Genomic DNA, 26,626 nt, shown 5'->3' with positions numbered 1-26,626 from the left:
TGTTTTGTTTGGTTGTTTTTAGATTAACTACACTTTATGAAAGCATATCACTATTTCACTAATCTCATTCAACAATTGAATTTGAGCCACCCTGCACTGTACCATTTTGATGATGTTTCTCAGTAGATATTAATTTAACACAAAAAAAGGGATCACAGCCCCATTATGCAATGATTTCTGTTCTTAGAATTCAGGAGGCAACAGCCTGACTGAAGTCTAAGTACAGGGGTATGGATACCTATCAAGCAGCACTCCATGTTATCTGACATTGCAACGGCATGATCCACACAGCTCTCCCCTATTTCTTGCTGACATGTCTCAGATCTAGCCAAACACAGCACTTTTCTTTTTGGTGTTGATTTTTTATGAGAGTAATCTATATTAGGAAGATCAAAGAGATAGCAAGAAGGCAGGCATTTGCCTTGCAGACATGAAATCAGACAAATTCCCAGTGCTGAGGTCAAATCTCAGCTGAAACGACACATTTCACAGTGATTAAAGATGTAACTGTATGCTACAATGGAGAGAGCCAGGGATCAAAATGAAAGACTTGGCAATTCTTTTCAAATATTAGAAAGACAAAATTCTACACCACACAGAAAAGAAGGATGCTGCAAAAAGCTGGGAATTAGGAAGCAACTGACAAATCTTCAAAGTACTGTTAAAAGAAACAAAACACTTGAGAGTATAGCAAAGCAACATACAAGAAGTGAATAGGGGAAATGTGCCTAGGAATTTAGGAGCAAGCTTAAAGAGGAAGGCATTTCAGAGACAGGGAGGCAAAGGAGCCACATTCGTAGTATCACAAAAGTTTTAAGAGCCAGAATGACCTTAGGCCTACATTAAGCAATGGTAAGTAAAGTTTCTTACTATATTTGGAAATTATTTTCATAGGGATTCTGTGATATCAAGAAAGCCAGAAAGGGTCAAAGATGAGAGTAACAGTAACATCACATGAAGGAGAAATAACTGCAGGTTTCCTTAAAATAAATCCTACAGGAAAACATAGCTGCATCTTATGTAGGGAACCACGAGGCACTTCCCCATCAGTAACATGAGCAACTCACCCTGATGTCTAGGTGCAGTGCCAAAGGAAGGACAGCACATTCCTTTTCCTGGTGTCTTGACTCTTCCCTCCTATCTTACCAGTTCTGCTTTCAACCTTCAATTCTTTATTTTACCATACTCCTGCCCCACCAGAGATCAGAGATGTATTAGGCAGGAGAATTAATACTTCAGGGTATTTAAGATCTTTGAAATGTAACAAAGACAAATTTTGTCTGAGATCTTTTTGGTAGAAACTTCAGAACTGCTGTTTAAAGCAATGATTGATGGACAAGTAGAGTTCTGTAAAGAAACACTTTTGTATTTCAATTGATCTTTTACTACAGCTCTGATTTCTAAGACACCTAGAAATCTTCTAAGCCACTTCATAACTTCCTATCTTTTAAAACATCAAACCCTAAAGACTCTTAACCAGATTTTTATTCTTTGATGGGTTTAATGTGCAAAGTCACTGCTCTATGTTACAAATGAACAATAATTAAACCTCTTCAGGCCTTAATCAGAAAGCTGAATTGCACCAAACATACTTGGAAATCCTGGAGACAATTTCTAAGACAGACATAAAAAATGTCATTTCACTAAGTCTAGTAAGCTACTCCATGAATCAGACAAGAATTTATACATTTCACTGTTATGAAATTTGCATTCAATCACAGCACAGAGTCACTGTTAAGGTGTGTAACTCACTGATCCAAAGAACATAGCCATTCTCTCCATCTTATCTGCCTCTGAAATCAGCCAAGATGACTTGGTTTTCCATTTTCAGAAGCCTTTAATTAGGCCTTTTAATTAAGCACCACCATTATCCTGAAGGCCTCTCGTGACAGGCAAGTCAGATTCATCAGGCAGTTTCTACACTCCTGCCTAAGGGAAATAGCACCCACACCTGTGGTCTGGGACAGAACCATCAAAACCAGTCTTTTACCAAATTAATATGATCCTCAGGAACAGCACACAGCCCACTTCTATGAAAGCACATGTAGAGCACTTAAGTAAGTACCCCTGCTGAAGCCAGGAACCTCTTCACAGCTAGGCCAGTAACTCTGAGAGAAATACAAGCCAGGCAATATAATTACAATGGTCAAACATAACCCACATGTAGATCTAGGGGAAAATCTTCATGAAAGTAATATGGATGAAGTGGAAAATGCTACTAATGACACTGGCTTCAGTGTTTACACAGACTCAGGTATAAGCTATTGTAAAATTAAGTGTGAAAAGGGTGGGAGATGAACACAGAATCAGAGCATTAATTTTGGTTGGAAAAGACCTCTAAAATTGTCCTAACACCACCACGGCCATTAAGTCACATCCTGAAGTGCAATGTCTACATGGTGTGTTTTTTAACACTTCCAGGGATGATGGCTCCACCACCCACCTGGCCACTCTACTTGAATGCCTGACCACTTTTTCAGTAAAGACATTTTTCTTAACCTCCAACCTCCCCTGGCACAATTTGAGGCCATTTCCTCTCATTCTACCACTTGATGCTAGGGAGAAGAGTCTGACTTGAATATCACCACAACCTCCTTTCAGGTATTTGCAGAGAGCAATGAGGCCTCCCCTCAGCCTCCTCTTCTCCATATGAAACAACTCCAGTCCCCTCAGCCACTCCTTGTAAGACTTGTTCTCCAGACCCTTCCTCAGCTTCATTGCCCTTCTCTGGACACACTCCAGGACCTCAATGTTCTTCTTGTAGTGAAAGGCCCAAAACTGAAAATAGTATTTGAGGTGTGGTCTCACCTGTGCCAAGTACAGGGGCACAATCACTCCTCTACTGCTGCCCACACTACTCCTGATACAAGCCAGGATGATGTTGGCTTTCTTGGCCATGTAAGCACACTGCTGGCTCATATTCAGCCAGCTTTCAATCACCACCCTGGCTTTTATGCCAAATGGCTTTCCAGCCACTCTTCCCCAAGCCAGGAGCATTCATAGGGTGGTTGTGATCCAAGCACCACACATAACATTTGGCCTTCTTAACCCTCATACAACTGACCTCAGCTCATCAATCCAGCCTGTGCAGATCCCTCTGCAGAGCCTTCCTACCCTCAAGCAGATCAATGCTCCCACTCAATTTAGCATCACCTACATGTCACAGCTATGGCAATGACACTAGTGAGTTAGGTGTATGAATTCACGTATTTTGCACCTTCTGTCACTGCTTTTTCTATAACCTCTTCCTTCTCTATACAACCACCCAGCCCCTTCTCACTCACCTGATTCTGCCTGAGAGGATAAGGCAACTGCAGTAGCAAAGAGGAAAGCTAAAACTCCCACTTACACAGAAATCCTTCTAATAGTGTTTCAAAGCCACACTTACCCTGGTATTTCCAAGATATTGAATACAGTCCTGCTATTAAGGCTTCACTCCATATCTCAAGGACTGAAACAAACACATGGTACATACTTAAGTAACTAATCCACACACTCTCAGAGCTGGATTCTTGCTGTTTTCTGACAGCTAACTCCATGTTTGCAACACACTGCCTTGTGGTGCACCACTGACATCCTTGTCACTCTTCAGTTCCCAGTTTTATACTACCAGTCCTATGCAAGATGAGTTTTTCCTAACACACCTCCCATAACATCTTCAAATCCCACCTATGAATATTTTCACACAGCCTTTCTCAATGAAGAGCTCCTCATCTGGCACACATCCTATGTGCATGCATTTCTAAGATTCTTCTAGGTATGTTTGGCATTGAAGACAACTTCAATAAGGCTGCATTTTAATTTGGATGCATAAAGAAGAGTTGATTTCCCCCTATATGTAAAGAAAGATGATGATGATGATGATGCACAGATAGTGTGCTGTTTTAGCAGGGAAAAGCAAAGAAAAAAACAGAACAAATTTGACTGCCTTGGTTTTCACCAGAAAACCAACCTTAATTTTACATTCACTGCATTGTATTTTAAAGAGATTCCATCTGCTCTGTCTGTAGCACACATTAATATTCAGAAGACATCTGCAGTGTGCAGAACAAGCTTTTAATTGGAATCATGTCACAGCTACCATCACACAACACTGAATGTAAATGTTGGCTATCTGCACTTGGCAGCTGCTTGGCAGGCTTATTATAAAGTCCTACTGAGACTGATAGTGTCTTTAAATAATGTGGTATCAGGACATAAAAGGTATCTTAAAAAAATCAAATATTTACTATCATGAAATAGTTTTACAATGCCATCCATACCTAAGATAATTTACTAGCACCTTAAACTATTTAAAAGCAAAATGTTGTTTATATTCAGCCATAATTATCAGAAAGGGGGGGGGGGGGAATGAATATAACACAACGCTCACATCTTTCATGATAATAGATATTAAAGCAAACCTAACCTGTACACAAAAGAGAACAGAAAACCTGAGCTTCAGTGCAACTGACATGGTGAAGAGGAGCTTGAAGCCCTTATAAAAATCTAAAATTCTAGCATTGCTAAGCACATGAGAGTGTCTGAGTAACAGAATGTAATTAACAGGTGTGCTCAGTGATTTAAGACATTTTGCTACAATGTCAGACTAATTATTCTAGAATGAACAATAGTCACCATTTTTAAGGAAAAAAAAAACCACCACCACTGAGTTAATAGCATCATCATTTGCTTCAAATCTTTGCCAAACCATGGTAACATAAAAATTACAGTCTCGAATCACCTGCGTATTTTCAACTTGTTCTCTTCTGCAAGCTTCTGACAAATGGGGCAGTCAGCAGCACTCTGCACAGAGCGCAAGGTGTGTGTACATATGCACACAGCCTCAGGTTTCCTGGCCAATACAAGCAATTAGTTCTCACACCACCAAACTGATCTTACTGACCTTTCAAGTTATTTAAATCTTATCAGTAAGGACAAGGGACACATGAACTCCAAGAACAGCTAGAGTTTTCATGAAAACCACGTTGTCTTGGCGAATTTGCCTTCCACAGATGCATAACACTTTGTCACAAAGCTATTGAAACTTCAAGACCACTGTCACAAAAGTAATTACACAAGTAGAGAGAACATCAGAACAGAAAGTCATCACGATCCAACTGCTGTAACTCCAGTGCTCTTCTCCAACAGACTAATTGGCTTAACAGATACTGCTTAGCTTCAGCACAGCTTCCAACACAAAGACCTGAATTACACAGAGAGGGAAGATGCAATTATCTGTGCTCAGGGCACACATACATGGTCAGTCTCCAGCTTGCACATCCACCAGCATCATGGGGGAAGAGCAACAAAGCAAAAAATAAATGTCAGTGAAGAGAGCATGGTTTCAGTAGCAAACCTGAGTGCACATAATGAGCCGATCGATGAACCTCGACTGTAGCAGCATATCCAATCTGTTTCAATGCAAAGGGAAAAAAGGGTTGATCTTGGGTTTTTTCATGAGTGATATACAGCTGGTCTGCTCAAGTTTTCATGAGAACAGAAAGCATTAACACAGGCAGTTAGGGATAAGATGCTGTGTAAGAAGCTTTTCCTTTTGCCTCTTAGCTATTTACAGTCTTGGATAACACAGATCGGAGTCACTCTCACAATCAGGTATCATACCCCATGACAGACAGTAAGAGACAACTATAACTGAACTAATTCTACATGAGAGAGCAATTTAGAAGAAAGATATGGAAGAGGCAACCTGAAACTCAGCAGAAAACCAGCAACACTGACAGGGCATGGTGTTTTATATAGCCAGCATGGATGTCACACAGCTATACTCAGGTCAACCTGAGCTCACAATGGGTATAACTAGGGGTACCTAAGTAGGATTTAAGAATAGCATCTGACAGCTAAAACAGGAGGCACGTAAAAGCCCATAGTTCTTTGGCTGGGTCATTTCTAATTTCATTATCAATTCCTGCTGTCATTAGTAATGTGGATGATTAAACACAGGGGGGTTTTACATAGAACAAAGCTGGACTGGGTCATGCTGTCATCTGATTTGATCTATGTAGAAGAGCAAGGAGAATTTCAATTAGAAACACCAGCATCAAGCATCACTTCAAGCTGATCCAGAGCCTAATCTCACACATCCACATTTAATTCAGGGTATAAACACACTTGCAAATGTGAGGCAGGACATGCTGGTTTAATGGTATCCTGAGCTAGGTTAGAATCAGTGCTGCCAGCTTGAAGGAGGTGGTCCTTTCCCTTCTACTCAGCCCTAATGATGTCACACCTGGAAAAGTGCGTCCAGCTCCAGGACAGGGACATTCTGGAGAGAGTCCAGCTAAGGGCCACAAAGATGATTAAAGAGATGGGGCATCTCTTCTATGAGGACTGGCTGAAGGAGCTGGGACTGCTAGCACAGAAAATATAGAGCTCAGGGGAGTTCTTGTAAATACCTGAAGGGAGAGTGCAAAGACAATGGAGCCAGGCTATTTTTAGTGGCAGCCAGTGACATGATGAGAGCCAAGGGACACAAACTGAATGACAAAAGGGTTCATCTGAACATGGTAGAACACTATTACTGCAAGCAGTGGTGCAAGTTGTCTAGAGAGGTTCTGGAGTCTCAGTCCTGTGGGATATTTAAAAGCTATCTGGACATGGTCCAAGGCAACCACTTTAGCAGCCCTGCTTGAACAAGGGAGTTGGTCCTACAGAGGTCATCAAAACCTGTACTCTGCTTCTAGTTAAAGTTCCAATGGCAAGAGAGCAAATCAAAGTAAACTTAATTTGCAGACAGATGCAATGAGGGACCTTTTCCCAGCTAGGTAACAGTATTTCAGACATCCTTTTTCCAGGTATAGTAGGTTTTGGGCTGTTTGGGTTCAATCTGTTTGACTTTTTTTAAAGGAGGGAGGTGGAAAAGGTGAAAAGAGAAGAGACTGATAAACAGCCCAGGCTTCTACAACTTCTTACCAGGGGCACATTCTCCACATTTGCAACCTGAGCACTCTCTTGGGCGTCACGACCCTACTGCAACATACTAAACAAGTTCTTACTCTATTAATGCCACATAAAAGCCATCAAGCACCCACATCCTGGACAAGCCTCATCACACATACCAGCCCTCCAAGCCAGCATCACAAAATGCATCTATTATCAGCAGATCATCTATGATAACCTCAGCATCCTTCCTCATGTCACTGTTTTCTAGGACTTAGCACTCTACCCTGTAAACGTCATCACCACCAAAGACTGTCTTGTCTGAACAGTTAGTGAATGACCTTTCTCAACCCCCTTTTTTTCCCCCTCAAAATGCCACATATTTGAAGAGCTGTCTCAACTCTTCTTGAAGTCTGATTTTGACAATTTTCTTAATTAGGTGCTTTAAGAAAAAAAAAAAAAAAAGAGAGACTGAAGATGTGTTGATTTGTGAAATAAAAAAACAAAAATCATGTATTCAAAGAACCAATGTCCCATATGTGTCATGTTAAAAAAACAAAAGGGGGGGCATTTGGAGGGAAAAAATAAAATAGTATCATGCATTCTGCCACATTTGCTAATAACCAAAGCCAGAAAACTTTGGTCAGTTGATCCTAAAAAGTTCTACATACATTTGCAACTGAAGTTACTGGTTTTCTAGTTTAAAAACAAACAAACAGCCCCAAACCAAAACCAGACACAACAATCCCACACCAACTTTTGTCCTATATACAGATTTATCTCAGTGAAAAGGGGCAGAAGAGGGGCAGAAGAGGGGCAGAAGAGGGGCAGAAGAGGGGCAGAAGAGGGGCAGAAGAGGGGCAGAAGAGGGGCAGAAGAGGGGCAGAAGAGGGGCAGAAGAGGGGCAGAAGAGGGGCAGAAGAGGGGCAGAAGAGGGGCAGAAGAGGGGCAGAAGAGGGGCAGAAGAGGGGCAGAAGAGGGGCAGAAGAGGGGCAGAAGAGGGGCAGAAGAGGGGCAGAAGAGGGGCAGAAGAGGGGCAGAAGAGGGTTTGACTTTAAAAAAGTTTATACTCCTAATCTGGGCAATTTTCAGTTTCTGATATCCAACCAAATTAACAAGGAATAATAACTTTTGTACCACATCTCAATGTATTGTATAGCTTTTCTTCCTTCAGATTTACACCTCTAATAATATTAAGTCAACATTCATCAAACCCACCCAGACAGTTCCAGCAATTGTGCCCTATGCACTTTCACAGACAGAGGATTTGGGGGGAAGAGGCAGGGTGATGACAGACAGATTTGTCCTGTTTCCTAAGAAGCGATAACAGTAAAAGTGGGTATGTTCTCCTCAAACAAGGACAAGTCCTCTTTTATGGAATCATTTAGGTGGGAAAAGACCTTTAAGATCGAGTTCAATCATAAGCCTAACACTGCCAAGTCCATCACTAAACCATGTCCCTAAGCACCACGTCTGCAATGCTCACTGAATGCTTGAAGGCCCTGCAAGAGTGCACAAGTTAACATTCATCCTAACATTCAGATGCAATAACAATAAAAAGAAATTTCAAGATGAGTACTTGTGGAATCTTACTCCTACCCTTCCCCAAAAGTGTCAAACACAGAAGACTGTATATTAATCTATTTTAATGAGACATATTTCATACCTTATTCCTGAGAAAGCTTTGAGTGCTACAAATACTATGAATTTTAATCAGAAACGTTGACAACATGAAAATGTCAAAATACCTGCTTCAGAACAATTGCTTAAAAGGAAAAGAGAAAGAAAGGGGGGGGGGGGGAAAAGTTAACTCCATCATCTTTTGATTTTCATTCCAGGGCTGTCCAGGAGGCATCCTTCATAGCAAAGTATTCCCCTCATGCGTGACAAAGTGAGATTGACCAGTTCCTCACACTGCAGCATGTCCTTCAGGAAGCAATTCCTCCTGAATGATCAGGATCAACACAAGTGTTGCCACAGAAATTAAGGTGTTTACTGGGGCCCAGACAGGAAAAGACCCACACAAATATTTTTATTTTTCTCTTCTTAAAATCCCTTCCATGGAATAGAATTTTCCCAATAGGAAGCAGAGGACAATATGCTATCCCAAGGGAGGAAGAACCAAAATGGAAATGAAGGGCCACTGTGACATCCTGCTTTATAACAGCCTGTCAATATGCAATCACCAAGAGCAAGGAATTTGGCAGCACAGGTTACTCAGAAACACATAGGAAAACTACAGAAGAGATCCTGAAATCAGTTTAGTCTTCACACAAACTCCATACATGTTTTCAGAATGCTCTGCCACAAGAGCAGCAGCGCTTTAAGCTTTAGAACCCTCCACTGCATACCACTGAAACCTAACATCATGGCAGTTGGAAACTGAATTCCCTCAGGCAGCACACCATTTCTGAGAAGTAAAACTGCTCTTCAAGCCACCCTCAGAAAGTGAACAGGAAATAAGAGGGAAGAGCACGGGTTAATTAAAAAACAAACAAACCAACCACCAAAATTTGTTTCTTGTTGTTTTTAAATTCTCATAAAAGCAATGCTACAGAAAGAATGTGTGCAGTCCCGTGTACCTTTACGACGGGCTGCTCCTAGAGACAGCATCCCCCTTCAAGGGCATTGCCAAGTCTGTACTCGGAGCAAAATTGCCACTACTCATAATCTGCAATTTCTACAGCAAGAAGAAATGCCCTAGTATGGAAAGGGCTGCCTGTGAAACCGTTACAAAGACAATGCTGGGCTTTATTATACATAACTTACAGTATATTTATGAAAGAGAGGCCAAATCCTAGCAGCATGATTACTGTAAGACAGGCTTGCTTTCTCCTAAATCTCCTCTAAGTATCCTACCCATTAAAGCACAGAGAATACTGCTGCCATGGCCACAATTTTGACAGCTTCACAGACAAATAAAGGAACACCAAGCAGCTGCTCGTTCTGTGTAACAGCTTCTGGAGTTTCTACCTCACAGTCATTCATTTAGATCATTACTTTTAAAAAGAAATGGATCTTTCTACCAAAGAATCTCATATGCACATGCCCTTGAATAGAATGAGTACCTTGGAGCAAGTGTCTTTTATGTATCAGTGTTCCATCTCAAATTCTCCACCAGTCACTTTTCTAACCAATGTTCTTATGATTTACCTCGTCAGCTTCACATTACAGTGACACATAAAGACACCAAAAACGCAGAGTGCAGCAGAGTACACACCATTTGCTGGGGAATTGATGGTACCTCAGGAAAACAAATAAACCAATATGAATCAAAGAATATTGTTACATATCAAAGAAGTAGTGATGAAAAGTCAGGCACGGAACACAGAGATGCAAGTGCCGTAGCGTATCTAAAGGAATCTAAAGGCAAGAATAGCATTCCTCTTAAAGAGGAGCCAGTATCTTTGTTGCATTTGTCACTGCCTCCCTCTCCTTTCACAAAAACCTATGAATGATCATTCATGAAGCTGAAAATGTTACTGAAGCAAGTAAGAAACATTCATAGCTCATCTTGGCTACACTTCTAGTCTTCATCTGACTAATGAGCAACTGCTCTTTGTTAAACATTAATGCTTTTTAATAACTCACTGCTGAATAATTTGAAGTGAGCTTGTTCTCTGTTGTCTCCTCCTCTTCCCCAAGATCTCCATTGTTCTATTTTAGGTAAGAGGATACAACTAGACTTGAGTATTGGCAAAAAGGGGAGATGGCACTCTGCAATGCTGACAGAATTGTCTCAGCACTCTAATATTAGTTTATTAAATGAGGAAAAAATAGCACAGTTAAAAAGAAGATATTTTTCAGTACAATATTTGGTACTGCAATAAAATAGTTTCCTCTAGCTTAATTTTGGAATCTGCTCTAAGCATCTAATTTTAGAAGCTTCATACAATTTTTCCTTAAAAAGAAAACAAAAAAACCCCACACCTCTTCGATATGGAAACACAAGTTACTAAGAATTCAACAATTATTTACTAAAGCTACTTATTCACTTCCTTTACAGTTAGTTGCACTCTTTACACAGCCAGTACAGAGTAATGCAGTTTCTATTTACCTGAAGTAACAGCAGGATACTAAAAGAGCAGAAACTGAGTCTAGAATTTAATTCAGCAATAGTTATAGCTAGTACCAAAAGCTCTTTCAGGAAACATCAAGCTTAACAGCTCAATCTAAAGTTACCAGCAAGCCACAGACCACAAACACCAATTTAAAATAAATTTAAAACAAACAAACAAAGAAACAAAATTACTGCTGTCTTCTTCACGCTTAGGGTGATCAGAAGGAAAGCAGAACAATTGTGTCAAGACACTACGAGTAAAGTGGAATAAGAGGACACCTTTCTGGAGAGATTATAAGACCTGTCTAATGGATGCTATAGATGTAACATCCTGCCATCAGCACTGTTGTTATAAGTAACTCTATTATGTCAAAACAGCAAGAAACTGATGTTGAAAACTAACATAGGAGTTCCTCCTTCCTGATATACATTCAGCAATCAGCAGTGGTATCTGCAGATTTCAGCTAATTCATCCTCAATTCTGCTTCTCAGCCACGCCAGCAGCAGCTTCTACTCCTTCACTTCATACTTTCAGTTCTTTTACTCTCTCAGGCAACAATAACATATTACAGCTGTATTTTAATTAAATGTTCATTTGTAGTGAAGATTACTAATGAAACATTCCTTCAGACTCCACTGAAATACAAATGGTGACATCTTTAGAGCTACATGACTTAAAGAAGTCCTAGTCTAACCTTGTAATACAGCACGTACAGTCTGAGGAACAAATGCTGAAAAGCCAGTCTTGTGTGATAAAGCAAATACAGAAGCAAAAAAAGAAAACAGCTTTAGACACTTTGCTGAAGCAATGAGAGAAGTGAAATCAGTCTTCCTTAACACTTAGTTTATCTTCAAAGTTCCCTTGTGTGAACAAGATAAATATAGGGAGTGAGGTTCCATCCCTGTTTAATCCTTCTGCTGCAAGTCAGTGAGATCTGTCTTCGCAAAAGCAAACACATGTGCAAGCACAATGGTCGTCTTTCACTTGGTATTTTTTCTATTAAACACATTCAATGGATTACACAGCCAAAACCTGTCAAAATTAGAAAATTAAATGTGAAAATACACTCCTCTTAAAACATGGGTGCATCACTAATACTTTACTTGGTAACTGATTTCAAGTTACTGATAGAGACCAACGAATAAATAAAACTAAAGCTTCTTCTACACCTTCCGGGTGCTAGGCTTGCTTACATAAACTTTAAGCCTGTTACAAAGCATGCATATCTTTTCCCTTCTATACTAAACTGAAAGGCTTAATACAATTAGATCATAACCTAGAGCTTCTTCCTCCATCTCCCTCAAAATCAAGAGACTACTTAAATAGAGCACAAAACACCTTCACTATCATGCTAAAGGGGGGGGGAAATGCAACACTAGTAATTATCAGATGATTAAAGTGCCTACTGTGCTACCTGGATTTGAAACAGAGTAGCTGATCTTTGGCCTGAGTTTGCATCATACAATAAAATAATATTGACCCAAGAATATATATATATATATCTATATATATATATAACTATGTTCAGCAAAGACATCTTCTTTTAATGTTAAGGACTAAAAAGAAAAAAACACCCTATAAAATAACAACAGTAAGAGAGAGCTACTGTGCTTTATTCACAGTAAATTAACAATTACAAGGGAAGGTAGATGAAAGTACTAGCATGAAGTTCAAAGTACTTTCATTGTGAAGGTGACAGCATCGCACAGAACACCTTCAATAACCAATGAATCAGAATGACATCTGAAAACTTGGAACAGTATTCCTCAGAAGCACTACCATTCTCTGCTAGCCCTTCAAAGGTCTTAATGTCATTTGACTTTTATCATTCAATAAATCTCCTTGAATTATTTCAGGAAAAGAGCAGAGAGTTATGCCTGACCTGTAAAACTGGCATAGACAAAGCATAAATGCATTATAATTGATGGAACACAGCAGCTCCTGAGGAATTCCACAAGTCATATCAGCCAAGTACAGAATAGGAAAACATAAGCAAGTAACACTTTAAAAAAAGACTACAAAACCATTTTAACATTAAGCACCATGTCAACAATGAAAAATATTAAGGATGACAAAGATTTCTGTATCACATCCAAAATCTGATGATGTCAAAGAGCACTTCCCTACCCTTTCTGCTCATATATTCTATCGATGTTTTAAAGATGACAGTTAGAAAAAAATCACTGAATTTCAACCAAGAAGCTCAGTGAAGAGCTGAACAGGATCTTCTCATCTGTTCATCCAAATTCACATGCACCATTTTGCTTCATAACAATAGAGCATACTGAAGAGGACTGTTTGATAAGCAGTACATTAACAGGAGTTCTCTTTTGCTCAGGAAACAGCTGAAGAGAACACAATCTCTCCAGGGTGAAACCCTGGGAAGGAAAAAAAAATCTATTTACACTAAAACACATGCCATTGGTTAAAATCTCTGAGTTGCTCAAGTTAGTACATATTCCAAAAAGTTTTTTAGTTCCAGTGGTAGTTATATTTAGTATCTCCAAGAATAAACACTGGTGGGTTTCTTGTTAACTGACTGCTATGACAAACAAGGAGAAATATGATAGAAAGTTAGATGCGTGGCACCTTGTACCTTTGTGCAATTGCCTCCGCCAGCAAGGAGGGAAAGCTACCGGCCTTTCAGAGATTCAGAGTGGTTAGAGTCGGAAAGGACCTTGAAGATCTAGTTCCAATGCCCCTGACATGGACAGGGACGCCCTCCAAAAGACCAAATTGCTCAAGTCCCCATCCAACCTGGCCTTGAACACCTCCACAGAGGAGGCATCCAGAACCTTCCTGGGCAGCCTACTCCACTGTCTCGCCACCAATGCTGTAAATAATTGCTTTCTAATATCTAGTCTAAACCTACCTTCCTTGTGCTTCAATCCCTTCCTTCTTATCCTATCACTACAAGCCCTTGTAAAAAGTTCCTTCCCAGCTTTCTTATATACCCCTTTCAGGTTCTGGAAGGCTGCTATAAGGTCTTCCAGAAGTCTTCTTTTCTCCAGGGTGAAAGTCCCAACTCCTGCAGCCTGCCCCCACTGGGGAGGTGCTCCAGATCCCTGATCATCTTTGTGGCCCTCCTCTGGACCCATTCCAGTCATCTGATGTCCTTCTTATGACAAGGGCACTAGAGCTGAGAGCAGTACTCCAGGTGAGGTCTCATGAGAGCAGAGGAGGGAATGCTTCTTGCAATGGGTTTCTCATTAGAAAAAAAATAGCCATTCATATCTAGACAGTAATTGCAAACTGCTTTTTAATTCATTCTGACTGCACATTTTATTCTTGTCCTCTTTCAAGTTTCATGTCCTCTTTAGGGTGTGTATTTTCAAGAGGAGAAGCTATGTTTTACCTTGCAAAGTTCCCAACCTGAATGGGCTGCAAAAACAGCTGGTACTCTCACTGTTTCCTTAACAAAAACAATTACTTGTTCCACAGTTTAATTCCTTCTTGTTCTCCTAAACGCTACTAACCAAATAACAAACATAAGAGCACACTGCATCCACAGGGTGACATACAGTAATTGCTCTAAAAGAGGAACCTCTCTCAATAAAAGTCAGAAACCTTTACTCACATTGTAGGTCAAGGGCACAATACCTCCAAATGAGGGCACTGAAAGTTTAAGGAAAGCACACCTTTTCTTGCCCCCTGCTTTCCTCTTAACTTACTTTCTAGTAAGGAGAGAATATTCAGCAATTCCAGGTCCAAAATTCTGGATGTGCCAAGAAGTACCATTCACAAAGCTTTTAAGTAACTTTTTGCAACAAAGTTCAGTTACAGTCCAAATTATAAACACTGCACATTGCACAATAAACACAGTACGTTTTCACAGAGTACAAATAGAAGTATCATAAATGGAAGTTTCATTGCCCAGCTCAGGCATGTATCTTTTCCCTCTTAAGAGAGTTACAGTATAAACAGGAGTATACAGGTGGTTTTGAATTCTTGTTGTTTAGTAATCAAGTTATTTCAGTGCTTCATAATAACCACTTCAAATATAAAACAGTGGCAATAATCATCCCCAGCTTCAGTGGAAAAACAAAACACACTTGTCCATAATGATTTAAAGACAGAAATGTAAAGATAAGTGCAGAAGAGATTGCACAGTAACACATGATCTTCCGTATCACATGCTTGGCAGTGTGCTCAATTCACTCTGATAACCCCGGCCAGACCCCAGGCGTAGTTCTGTCCGCTACACGGCAGCTCTGTGCATCTGCCTCCTGACACTTCAACCAGGGAAAAAGCCTCGTATTGGAGTCCACCGACCTCATGCCAGGGTGAGCATGGGTTCCCCCCGAGATGACACTTCTGCAACCCTGCGGCTTCCCCACCGCACAGCCGACACCCTGCAGAGCCACCGAGAGGGAGGGAGCGAGGGGGAAAGGGAGAGAGGAATCCCGCTGACGGCGCCCGGCAGTGCCCGCCGCGGTGCAGCGGGAGGACGCAGCCGGAACCTTCCCCCCCGCCCCATCCATCCCGCTCGCTCTCGCCCTACAGCCCCAAGCCAGGGAAAGAGCACGGAGGACGGGGCGACGGAGGCGCCTGGCTGCCCTTCCGGGCTGCTTCCACTCCAAGGGCAGGACCTGCTGCTCCCCGCTCTTCCTCGCCGCCACGGGCAGCCCTCCGCCGCCGCCCCTCACCGCCTCTCCCCCGCTGCCACAGCGAGCCGTCACGGGCAGCCCGTCACAGCCTCTCCCCCGCCGCCACGGGCAGCCACGCACAGCCTCCACCACCCCTCACGCCCGGCACTCACGCTCGAAGTCGGAGTCGGAGTCCTCGTCGCCGCGATCGGGCTCCCTGTCGCCGTTGGACCCGGTCTGCATGGGTTCCTCATCGAAGGTGACAAGCAGCCGGCCGTCGCCGGCCACCTCCTGATCGCGGTCATCCCGCAGACGGGTGAAGTAGTCGGCGGCGAAGCTCAGGAGGTCGGCCGGCCGGTGCCGCAGCACCTCCACCGTGTAGCCCTGCAGCAGCTCCGTGAGGCCCGGCGGGATCTCGATGTTCATGGTACCGGGGACCGAGGAGGCCGCCGTCAACCCCCCTCTGCGGCCGGCTGTGTTGGGCTCAGGGCCTCCCTCCGCGGGCGTTAACTGACTCCAACCGCTCCGGTCACACGAGCCGCACCGGAGGGGAGGGGAAGTGGGGGGGGACACGGAGCGGACACGGGACGGGAGCGGCTCCGGCTGCGCACGCGCGGGAGCGGGGGCGGGGCCAGCGGCCGCGCACGCGCCGATTCGGGAGGTGTGTGCGTTACCGTGAGGCGCGGCGGGTGGTGGTGGCGGTGGTTTGGGGATGGCGGCGGCAGGGGAGTGCAGGGCGGGGGCGGCACCTGAAGGGGTCCAGCGGGAGCCGGGGTCCCGGGAGCGGTGCGGTGGCAGTGCAGGAAGGGGACGGGTTCTTGTGTGGAGTCCGCGCTTCTGCCCTTGCGAAACGGGGTTGAAACCCGCAAAAATCGTATCACTACAAGCCCTTGTAAAAAGTCCCTTCCCAGCCTTCTTGTAGACCCCTTTCAGGTTCTGGAAGGCTGCTATAAGGTCTTCCAGAAGCCTTCTTTTCTCCAGGGTGAAAGTCCCAACTCTTGCAGCCTGTCCCCACTGGGGAGGTGCTCCAGATCCCTGATCATCTTTGTGGCCCTCCTCTGGACCCATTCCAGTCATCTGATGTCCTTCTTATGACAGGGGCACTAGAGCTGAGAGCAGTACTCCAGGTGAGGTCTCATGAGAGCAGAGTAGGGATGTGCTTCTTGCAATGGGTTTCCTAATGACATCACTCAGTCTAAAACAGTGGAAAGACAATTTCTGTGGCTTTAATTACACAGCCTTAATACATCCATTCAGAGCTTCTCAGTTAAAATTACAAGTGTCATGGTCAAGGACACATTTAAGAATACACATCCATCCTTGGTTACATCCTCAGCCTGATTTTTGAAGTTGTCACTTTGCATCTTTTCCCAACTCTACATAACAACTATATAAAGGCTCCACAGAAAGGTTTTCCCTCTGTGCTATGCTCATTTTCTTTACACTCATTCCTTACACTCCACTCTGTTGAACAGCCACATCCTGACACAGTGAAATTAACTGAAGTCGTTCCTAAATTGTCAAAGACAAAAAAAGGGCAATCTTAATAAACAGTACTGGGGTGTGTTGAATGAGATCATCTGAGACTCCCATGCTCTGTGCTTTCTACATTTTCAAATAGTAAGGAGTCTATAAGCACACAGCCTGTAGTCTTCCACAAGGTAGAAGTCTTGAACTATCTATAATAGAAAACACAAGCTATCAGAACCTCTGACTTAACATTTTCTTGACAATAAAATCTTCTGTGACAGCAGTCAAATGGGACTCTAAAAAACACATACCCATGGTTGACTGACACCCTCGCTGTTAAGGCAAAAAATAATTGTTTCCCTGATCCCACAGAGAGACCCTGGCCTGCTGTCAGACAGAACATGGCTCTCTTCGTCCCCCAGGTCTTTGAAGCTGTAAGGAGGGAGCAGCATGGCTTTTGAGTTAAGAGGCAAGACAGCATTACTGACAGCACCACTTGCCTCAAGGGCTCTGACTATAACAAGCGACACTGACCAGTCTTCGTAATTTAATTTTCTCCCTAAAATACAAAGATGATGAGCAGAAACTTGAAGCAAACAAACCACCCTTATGCTTAGGGCAGCCTCACCACATAAAGCTGTATTTGAATAGGTGCTTGCCACTATCAATTTTTTAGATTTTTATCTGAAAAGATTTCATTTCAGAGGATCCTTTCAGCTGCAGCTGCCAACACTCATCAGGAAAACTTTACACTTACTTGCCTGAAAAAGGCCTTTCAAACCCTTACCAAAAAAAAAAAAATATATATATATATAAACAGATTGAAAAATAGCAATTTGCTATGGCACTAAAAGATCCAGTGGCACAGGGCTGGGTTTTGGTTTGTTAGTTTGGCTGGATTTTTAAGGAAAACACTCAGATATTGCACATACTTTAAAAAATAATTACATCCAACTATCAAGAGCAATTTTTCCAGTCTAGAACTATACTTTGAAGTAATATATTTTAAAGGAAACTAAATTCTCATATATTTAGTGATGCTTGAAAATATTGCTGGCATGAGCTGCAGAACAAAATAATTTGTAATTGTTATCACAACTCTATGTTCACACTTGCACATCCCGTGAACTCAAATGTAGTCACTACCAGTGTAACCTTCACCCTTCATCTTGTCTCATGCCCTAAAAAGAATCTGTCTCTCATTAGAAAAAAATAACCATTCATATCTAGACAGTAATTGCAAACTGCTTTTTAATTCATTCTGACTGCACATTTTATTCTTGTCCTCTTGCAAGTTTCATGTCCTCTTCAGGTGGTGTATTTTCAAGAGGAGAAGCTATGTTTTACCTTGCAAAGTTCCCAACCTGAATGGGCTGCAAAAACAGCTGGTACTCTCACTGTTTCCTTAACAAAAACAATTACTTGTTCCACAGTTTAATTCCTTCTTGTTCACCTAAGCGCTACTAACCAAATAACAAACATAAGAGCACACTGCATCCACAGGGTGACATACAGTAATTGCTCTAAAAGAGGAACCTCTCTCAATAAAAGTCAGAAACCTTTACTCACATTGTAGGTCAAGGGCACAATACCTCCAAATGAGGGCACTGAAAGTTTAAGGAAAGCACACCTTTTCTTGCCCCTTTCTTTCCTCTCAACTTACCTTCTAGTAAGAAGAGAATATTCAGCAATTCCAGGTCCAAAATTCTGGATGTGCCAAGAAGTACCATTCACAAAGCTTTTAAGTAACTTTTTGCAACAAAGTTCAGTTACAGTCCAAATTATAAACACTGCACATTGCACAATAAACACAGTACGTTTTCACAGAGTACAAATAGAAGTATCATAAATGGAAGTTTCATTGCCCAGCTCAGGCATGTATCTTTTCCCTCTTAAGAGAGTTACAGTATAAACAGGAGTATACAGTGGTTTTGAATTCTTGTTGTTTAGTAATCAAGTTATTTCAGTGCTTCATAATAACCACTTCAAATATAAAACAGTGGCAATAAACATCCCCAGCTTCAGTGGAAAAAAAACCCACACTTGTCCATAATGATTTAAAGACAGAAATGTAAAGATAAGTGCAGAAGAGATTGCACAGTAACACATGATCTTCCGTATCACATGCTTGGCAGTGTGCTCAATTCACTCTGATAACCCCGGCCAGACCCCAGGCGTAGTTCTGTCCGCTACACGGCAGCTCTGTGCATCTGCCTCCTGACACTTCAACCAGGGAAAAAGCCTCGTATTGGAGTCCACCGACCTCATGCCAGGGCGAGCATGGGTTCCCCCCGAGATGACACTTCTGCAACCCTGCGGCTTCCCCACCGCACAGCCGACACCCTGCAGAGCCACCGAGAGGGAGGGAGCGAGGGGAAAAGGGAGGGAGGAATCCCGCTGACGGCGCCCGGCAGTGCCCGCCGCGGTGCAGCGGGAGGACGCAGCCGGAGCCTTCCCCCCCGCCCCATCCATCCCGCTCGCTCTCGCCTTACAGCCCCAAGCCAGGGAAAGAGCACGGAGGACGGGGCGACGGAGGCGCCTGGCTGCCCTTCCGGGCTGCTTCCACTCCAAGGGCAGGACCTGCTGCTCCCCGCTCTTCCTCGCCGCCACGGGCAGCCCTCCGCCGCCGCCCCTCACCGCCTCTCCCCCGCTGCCACAGCGAGCCGTCACGGGCAGCCCGTCACAGCCTCTCCCCCGCCGCCACGGGCAGCCACGCACAGCCTCCACCACCCCTCACGCCCGGCACTCACGCTCGAAGTCGGAGTCGGAGTCCTCGTCGCCGCGATCGGGCTCCCTGTCGCCGTTGGACCCGGTCTGCATGGGTTCCCCATCGAAGGTGACAAACAGCCGGCCGTCGCCGGCCACCTCCTGGTCGGTGGCCGCCGCCTGGTCGCGGGCATCCCGCAGACGGGTGAAGTAGTCGGCGGCGAAGCTCAGGAGATCGGCCGGCCGGTGCCGCAGCACCTCCACCGTGTAGCCCTGCAGCAGCTCCGTGAGGCCCGGCGGGATCTCGATGTTCATGGTACCGGGGACCGAGGAGGCCGCCGTCAACCCCCCTCTGCGGCCGGCTGTGTTGGGCTCAGGGCCTCCCTCCGCGGGCGTTAACTGACTCCAACCGCTCCGGTCACACGAGCCGCACCGGAGGGGAGGGGAAGTGGGGGGGGACACGGAGCGGACACGGGACGGGAGCGGCTCCGGCTGCGCACGCGCGGGAGCGGGGGCGGGGCCAGCGGCCGCGCACGCGCCGATTCGGGAGGTGTGTGCGTTACCGTGAGGCGCGGCGGGTGGTGGTGGCGGTGGTTTGGGGATGGAAGCGGCAGGGGAGTGCAGGGCGGGGGCGGCACCTGAAGGGGTCCAGCGGGAGCCGGGGTCCCGGGAGCGGTGCGGTGGCAGTGCAGGAAGGGGACGGGTTCTTGTGTGGAGTCCGCGCTTCTGCCCTTGCGAAACGGGGTTGAAACCGTCAAACAGCCGTCCCGGCGGTCGGAAGGTGTTTGCAACGCTGCCAGCCACAGCTGGAGGTGTCGGTGTGGGGTGGGTGAAGGTCAGCCCCGGACGCTGGTGCAGACCCCACCCGTGACCAGGCAGCGCTTGGGCTCTGCAGGGCGTGTGCGCGCAGGGCGGGGGGCTGCGGCTCCTGCTGCTTTGTGTGTTGAGTTATTTCACACCAGTGACCCCGTGGCCTGTTTTCTTCTTTATCCTCACGGTGTCTGCGAGGGTGTTTCAGCCCCACCCCGGAGCTGCAGTGCTTTTGTCCTCGTCGGATCTAATCTAGAGGTTGATCCAGGCCTTGGATGGGATTAGATTTAGGGTCTGTGACCTCTGATTCCATGTCCGGAGTAAATTATTCCAGAAGTATTTACACGATTATGCCACAAAAATGATCAGAAGGCTGGAACGCCTCGCCTGTGAGGTCAGGCTGTTCCGCCTGGAGAAGGCTCTGCGGGGACCTTGTTGTGACAGCCTTTCAGTGCTTAAAGGGTCCTCTAAGAACAATGGGAACAGTCTCTCTAACAGGGTCTGATGCGAAAGGACAATGGGTGTTGGTTTTAAACTAAACAAGGGGAGATTTGGACTAGATATAAAGAATTTATTTTTTTTTTTTATGGTGAGGGTGGTGGAACACTGGAACAGGTTGCCCAAAGAGGAGGTAGAAGCCCCGTTTCTGGAAACAAGTGAAGTTGAATGGGGCTCTGAGCACCCTGATGCAGTTGAAGATAGCCTTGCTCACTGCAGAGCGGTGGGACTAGATGACCTTTGAAGGTCCCTTCAATTCAAACCATTGTATGATTCTGTGATGTTCTTAAAACTAGTGAGCACAAGAGAAGCAGCGTGAAGGTCTTCACGCCTCATCTGTGAAATGGTGGCAATAGCATTGATCTGCTTAATGCTGAATGACAGGAGCACTGGAGAATTTCAGAAAAGCAAAACACTGAATCACAGAATGTGTCTGGTTGGAAGAGACCTGAAAGATCATCCAGTCCAACCCTAAACCCAGCAGCACCTCACTAATTGCCTAAATGCATAATGATCTATGGAGGTACCCATTCCTATGTGCTTTATTCAGGTTCTGGTTTGTATTCTCTCTATGAAACCTGGAATCTGCTTGTGTGTGCATGGAAGCTTTGGTAAATGCCCAGGGGCCAGCAACAGGCAGTGTGGTGTGGAGCCACCAAACCTGAAGGTTTGACATTGCTGAAAAGCTTGGAAGAAAATGGGCTTGTGCAAATGTGAGTTGAGGGGAATTGGGATGTTGGCTTAGTGACGCTGCTGCGTGTTGTCAGTGTAAATGTTTTTATTTAACTCCTTTTGTTTCAACAATAAAAGAGCAGAAATAACTTTACTCAAAATAAAAAATTTCACCTAGGAGCTCAGAACTGGCTGAGCCAAATTACTTTGTGATTTGTTCTTATTTGTTCTGGTGCCAGAGGGGCCCCTAAGTTACTCAGATGTTTCCCACCACACTCCTAGACAAAGATAGGCTCTTTGCTGCATGGCACAGAGGGCACAGCAATGGATCACAGACACCCCATTCAGTGCTGACTTGGTTCTGAATGAGGGAGGCAAGTTGGAAATCTTGTGGCACATGCTACAGCACCCAGCCACTTTGCTAAAAGGTGTTCTCTGTTGTACAGCTCCCCTGTTTTTATGCAGAGTAAGATGACATCTTGTGTCCATGGAAAATGAACAAGAACAATGATAGGGGGTAGATTTGCCTCATCAATTTTATCTGGAGTTCTGTATGAAACTGTTTCCCCTCTTTTTTTTTTCTGCAGCAGGCAGAATTGCTATATCCCTTTTCCCAAAAAATAGTTTATACTGATTTTTCATTTGCTGCTCCTACCAATCTCAACACAAGAACACATTTCACTCCTCAGTGTATGTGATTTAAGTGCTGGTGGAACTTGTATGGGAAAATGGTTCTGACAAGAAAACTCTATTTGGCTAGTCGCCCATGAATTTTAAGACTTGATGAAATCTTTACCATTTAGGTGCTGGAAATATTTCTGGTGGTGAAGTGCTAAAACAAAATGGAGGGGAGGAGGGGAAAGGCATTGGCCAGTGAGGTCAGGGTCAAAGGAAGAAAGAGTAAGGCCAATTCCAAGGGAATACACTTAATTAATTTTTCCCACTCTTGCACAAGAGCCAGCCACCTGACAATTGCCTGCTTTTGGCATTAGTCAGCTCTTGCATTAGCTTTTAACATTTTTATTGATAATTTTCTCTCATCTGTGCCTGTGGATATAAATCTGCTTGTTTATATGAGAAAAAATGTGTTACCAGTAAATATTATTAGGACTCTGAAGAGCTACATTGCATTACCCTTCTGATATTTATATGTCCACATACAACTAATCGGCTCCAGAGGGAAGTAAACAGAAGAGATCTGTTTAGCCTCTTTCTCAAGGTCAACAGGCAAAAAAATGCATCCAAGGTCACGTCAAGCACATTTTCAAGCTGACCTACACCACAGTTTATCCCATTTCTGTATATATCTTTTGTGAGCATCAGAACTGATGGCACATACACACAAGAGACTTGTCTTTGATCAAGTCAATGATAATACTGCCGGCTGCTTTTCTGTACAGCTCGTCGTATGTTTGCTTTCACCCTGAATTTGAATTACTGTCAAAATTATTGCTATAGCAAGCATCAACATTAAACTAATGTTAGAAAATCATTTAAGAAATGCACTTGCAGCCTTCATTTGATCCCCTTTATAATAACAGCTTTAATTCTTGTGGCGTGACCAATGCAATTTCTTTCGGCTGGTTTCATGGCATATTCAGCATCCAGTATGGAATTACATAAGGCTTGTGTAATTGATGAAGCTAGTCATAGTAACATAAAATCACAGAATCATTTAGGATGAAAAACACCTTTAAGGTCATTGAGACCAATGGTTAACCCAGCATTGCCAAGTTCACCACTAAACCATGTCCCTCTGCACTACATGTGGTCCCTGCAGTTGTCTTAGCAAAATACATGGGTTTTTTTTCCAGTATCCTATTTTCTCCTAATAATTTCTTAGTACTTAAAGCTGTTCCCATATTTATCATCTCTGTGTGCTCCTAAATGTTGAAGTCTCTTTCCTTCACTCAGCCCATTCTGCTCAGTGATGTGTGACTTTGATGCAGCCTTGGTGAAACGATGATGGAGCTTCGGTGTTTATCCTACCAGCAGGAATAGCAAAGTTGCAAGCTGAAAAGCAAAATAGTCTGTGTAGTCTTGCACTGGGGAAAAATAATTAGATTAAACCTCCAGACTGGCTCCTTAAAAAGTAAAATAAATCCATTTATAACAAGTAATAATTTACTTCTCATAAACCTATCAGCACCAACCAGAGCTCAGACACTGTGTAAACATCCGTACATCTTGGACTGATTACACTTGCTTTCAAATCTGCTGCAAGTAATTCAGTCCAAGGATAATGCAAGAAAATACTAAATATGCTGATAATTGGTATTAGAAAACACAATCTCCTGTTTAAGCAAAGGTAGGTTCATTACCACAAGTATAGCCTTGGTGTGTTGTTATCAGTGACACACTAGGAAGCCCTTTCAAGTCACACAGTCTCAAAGCAGTCCAGGTTGAGGGCCTTCTGCAAGCCAAGCAAGCTCCTGCCTTTGCCCTGCTGAGCAGTGCTGTGGGATGCTTTTGGCACAAAAGCATGAATCGATGAGGAGTAGATTAGCAGTAGCTCTTCTCAGATTTACCAAATGCTCACTACTCCTGCCATATTGGGGTTTGGTGAATGATGGTTCTGCATGTATTTTATGTGCTACCTTGGGATTTTGTAAACTTTGATCTTACCTTTCTTCAGCCTTCTCCAAGTTAAGACCTCACAGTCTTACCAGTCTCTCCTCCAAAATCATCTACTTCATTCCCAGCATCATGTTGAATGTTCTTTACTGTACTTCCTCAAGCTGACTATGCCTTCTATGAACACTGTGTGCAGGTCTGGTCTCCACATCTCAAAATGTGGTCTTAGCATGGTTTTACACAGGAGAAAAATGATACTGTTTGACTTGTTCTCTATACCCCTTGGGGTTTCTTGACAGCCACACCATAATGAATTGAAGGCATCCAGTCTTTACCTCAAGATATACAAATATTAAAACATTCCCACTTCTCCTAGTCTTGTTTCTCCAGTGGCTGACCTCCTGTATGGTAAAAAACATATGCTGAGTTTCATTTTTTAATTGTCTGTTTAAAAGTTCCACTTTGTTTTTTTTACCTACTGCTTGCTTCTGTTGCTGTGAATGTTCATATACACTACATAACTCTGTGCCTAATGTACACAAAACTGCTGACTTTTCATTTTAGCAGGGGAAGTAATGTTAACAAAAGGCAAAGTGATCCTGGTCTTGCCTACCAGGATGCAGAGATCCTTCAGTGCACAAGATAAAACTGCTTCTCATGCTTGTGTTTGGTTTTCTTCTCAGGAAAGTACTAAACCTCATAAAGCAAAGCTTTGATACTCCAATGAGGCAGTTTGCTCAGGGAAGTAAGCAAGATTCAGCATGTATTTGCCTTGTTAGCTTTCAGAGTGAGTAGCTTTGAGTACTGTGCATTTCAATAAATTCTATGGGACTGTCTGTTACTGGTGCAAAGAAAGGAGAAAAATACCATCTTTTTAAAATAAGTATATATCAGTACTGCTGTCAGCTGGAATATGTTACTTTGCCACTACCTTTAGTCCACAAAAAGTATTTTGGATCACTCCAAATTTGAATTAGGAGAAACATCTGTAAAAATATCCAGATTTCCATTGGCATAATTTGGTTCATGAACCCAGAAAACACTGATTATGTTGGTAACAGTTGCAATTTTTCAGGCAACACTGGGTTTGAAAGACCTGATTTTATTAAACTTTTGTCCCAGCCATTACCTAGGTGTAAAAGGAAATATCTCTAAATATCAGTCATGTCATACTTAAGACGTAAAATGGCACATGCATGCATCTAGATAAAAGTAGTCTCTGCAACGCAAGACGTGTGGGATGACTATGTTGTTTGAACTACTCTGAGCAACACTATGCAGCAGATGCAAAGTTTATGGTTTCCACGTCAGAGAAGCCTAAGCAACAGCTCTCTGCTGTGCAAGCAGGGGGCATTCAAATAAGAACTTAGCTAATCATTTGCTTCTCTTGCATACAAAGTGGAAACTCTACCTGCTTTGGTTGTACTTTAGTTTCTGCCCCCAGTGCTAAAAATATTACATGAAGAACATCTTCTCCCAGGCAACCAGCACCAGAACAAGGGGGGACAGTCTCAAGCTGCACCAGGGGAGGTTTAGACTCGAGGTGAGGAGGAAGTTCTTCACTGAGCGAGTCATTCGTCATTGGAACGGGCTGCCCAGGGAGGTGGTTGAGTTGCCGTCCCTGGAGGCGTTCAAGAGGAGATTGGACGTGGCACTTGGTGCCACGGTCTAGTCATGGGGTCTGTGTTGATAGGTTGGACTTGATGATCCTCGAGGTCCTTTCCAACCTAAGTTATACTGTGATACTGTGATACTGTGGTGATTGGTAGCAATTCCAGGCAGAGGGAGATGGTAGGAATAGAACTTTTTGTATGTCCTATGGTAGCCAGTCTCTTAGCAGGTAGCCCTGACCCTTCTGGAAGAGCTTTGTCAGCATTACAATACATGGGAATTGCTACTCAATAAAGATAGAAAGTTTTCAGCTTTTCTTGTAAGAGATGGCAGAAAATGAATCTTCATGTGTGTTGTTCAGAAACACATCTGAATCCCAAGTGTCAATTTCTAGTAGCATTTTCCCACAGAACTTGTTCAAACAACAGCTTGTTGAAGTTAAGAGGTGTGTCCCACAAAGAGCTCTGAAATTAATTTCTTCCTTGAGCCTTTGCTTGCAAATCTGGGATTGTCTTTTACTGTATGTACACACTTGTCCCTTCCTTCTATATCTTCTCATATTTCTACCATACACAGTTCAGGTTATCAGTATTTCCACAATGTGATCTGGTCCTGCCACTGCCTGTCCCAGGGAGCTCTTCAGGTAACTACCATTCTATCAGTATCACCACAGCTGCTGTTTTTACATCTTTTGTTGTCACCTTTCTCCATCAAATGTTATTAACCATTTCTCACACTTGGTATTTTCCTGTTTGTCAT

The 26,626-nt window shown here is 43.5% G+C and overlaps 1 protein-coding gene across 3 annotated transcripts in view; it reads right to left on the bottom strand.

Moving 5' to 3' along the window:
* Positions 1-20,176, bottom strand: part of PRKAR2A (protein kinase cAMP-dependent type II regulatory subunit alpha) — a 70,081-nt gene extending 49,905 nt beyond the window's left edge. Inside the window, exons 1-2 of one of the 3 annotated variants that reach the window (XM_068154216.1) lie at positions 15,700-19,126; positions 13,244-15,292 (exon numbers count right to left, since the gene is read on the bottom strand). In XM_068154216.1, coding sequence (XP_068010317.1) covers positions 15,090-15,292; positions 15,700-16,603 — 1,107 coding nt within the window. In that variant the 5' untranslated portion in view covers positions 16,604-19,126 and the 3' untranslated portion in view covers positions 13,244-15,089. Of the gene's footprint in view, positions 1-13,243; positions 15,293-15,699; positions 19,127-19,746 lie in introns of those variants that run through there. The other 2 variants (XM_068154217.1, XM_068154215.1) reach the window with 2 other exon arrangements.
* Between the last annotated feature and the right edge of the window lie 6,450 nt (positions 20,177-26,626).

Source organism: Melanerpes formicivorus, unplaced genomic scaffold (genome assembly GCF_026170545.1).
Source record: "Melanerpes formicivorus ecotype bairdi unplaced genomic scaffold, bMelFor1.0.p_v2 SCAF_28, whole genome shotgun sequence".
NCBI classification, from domain to species: Eukaryota; Metazoa; Chordata; class Aves; order Piciformes; family Picidae; genus Melanerpes; species Melanerpes formicivorus.
Note: the sequence above shows the minus strand (reverse complement) of the source record. Positions and strands in the feature narration are given on the sequence as shown.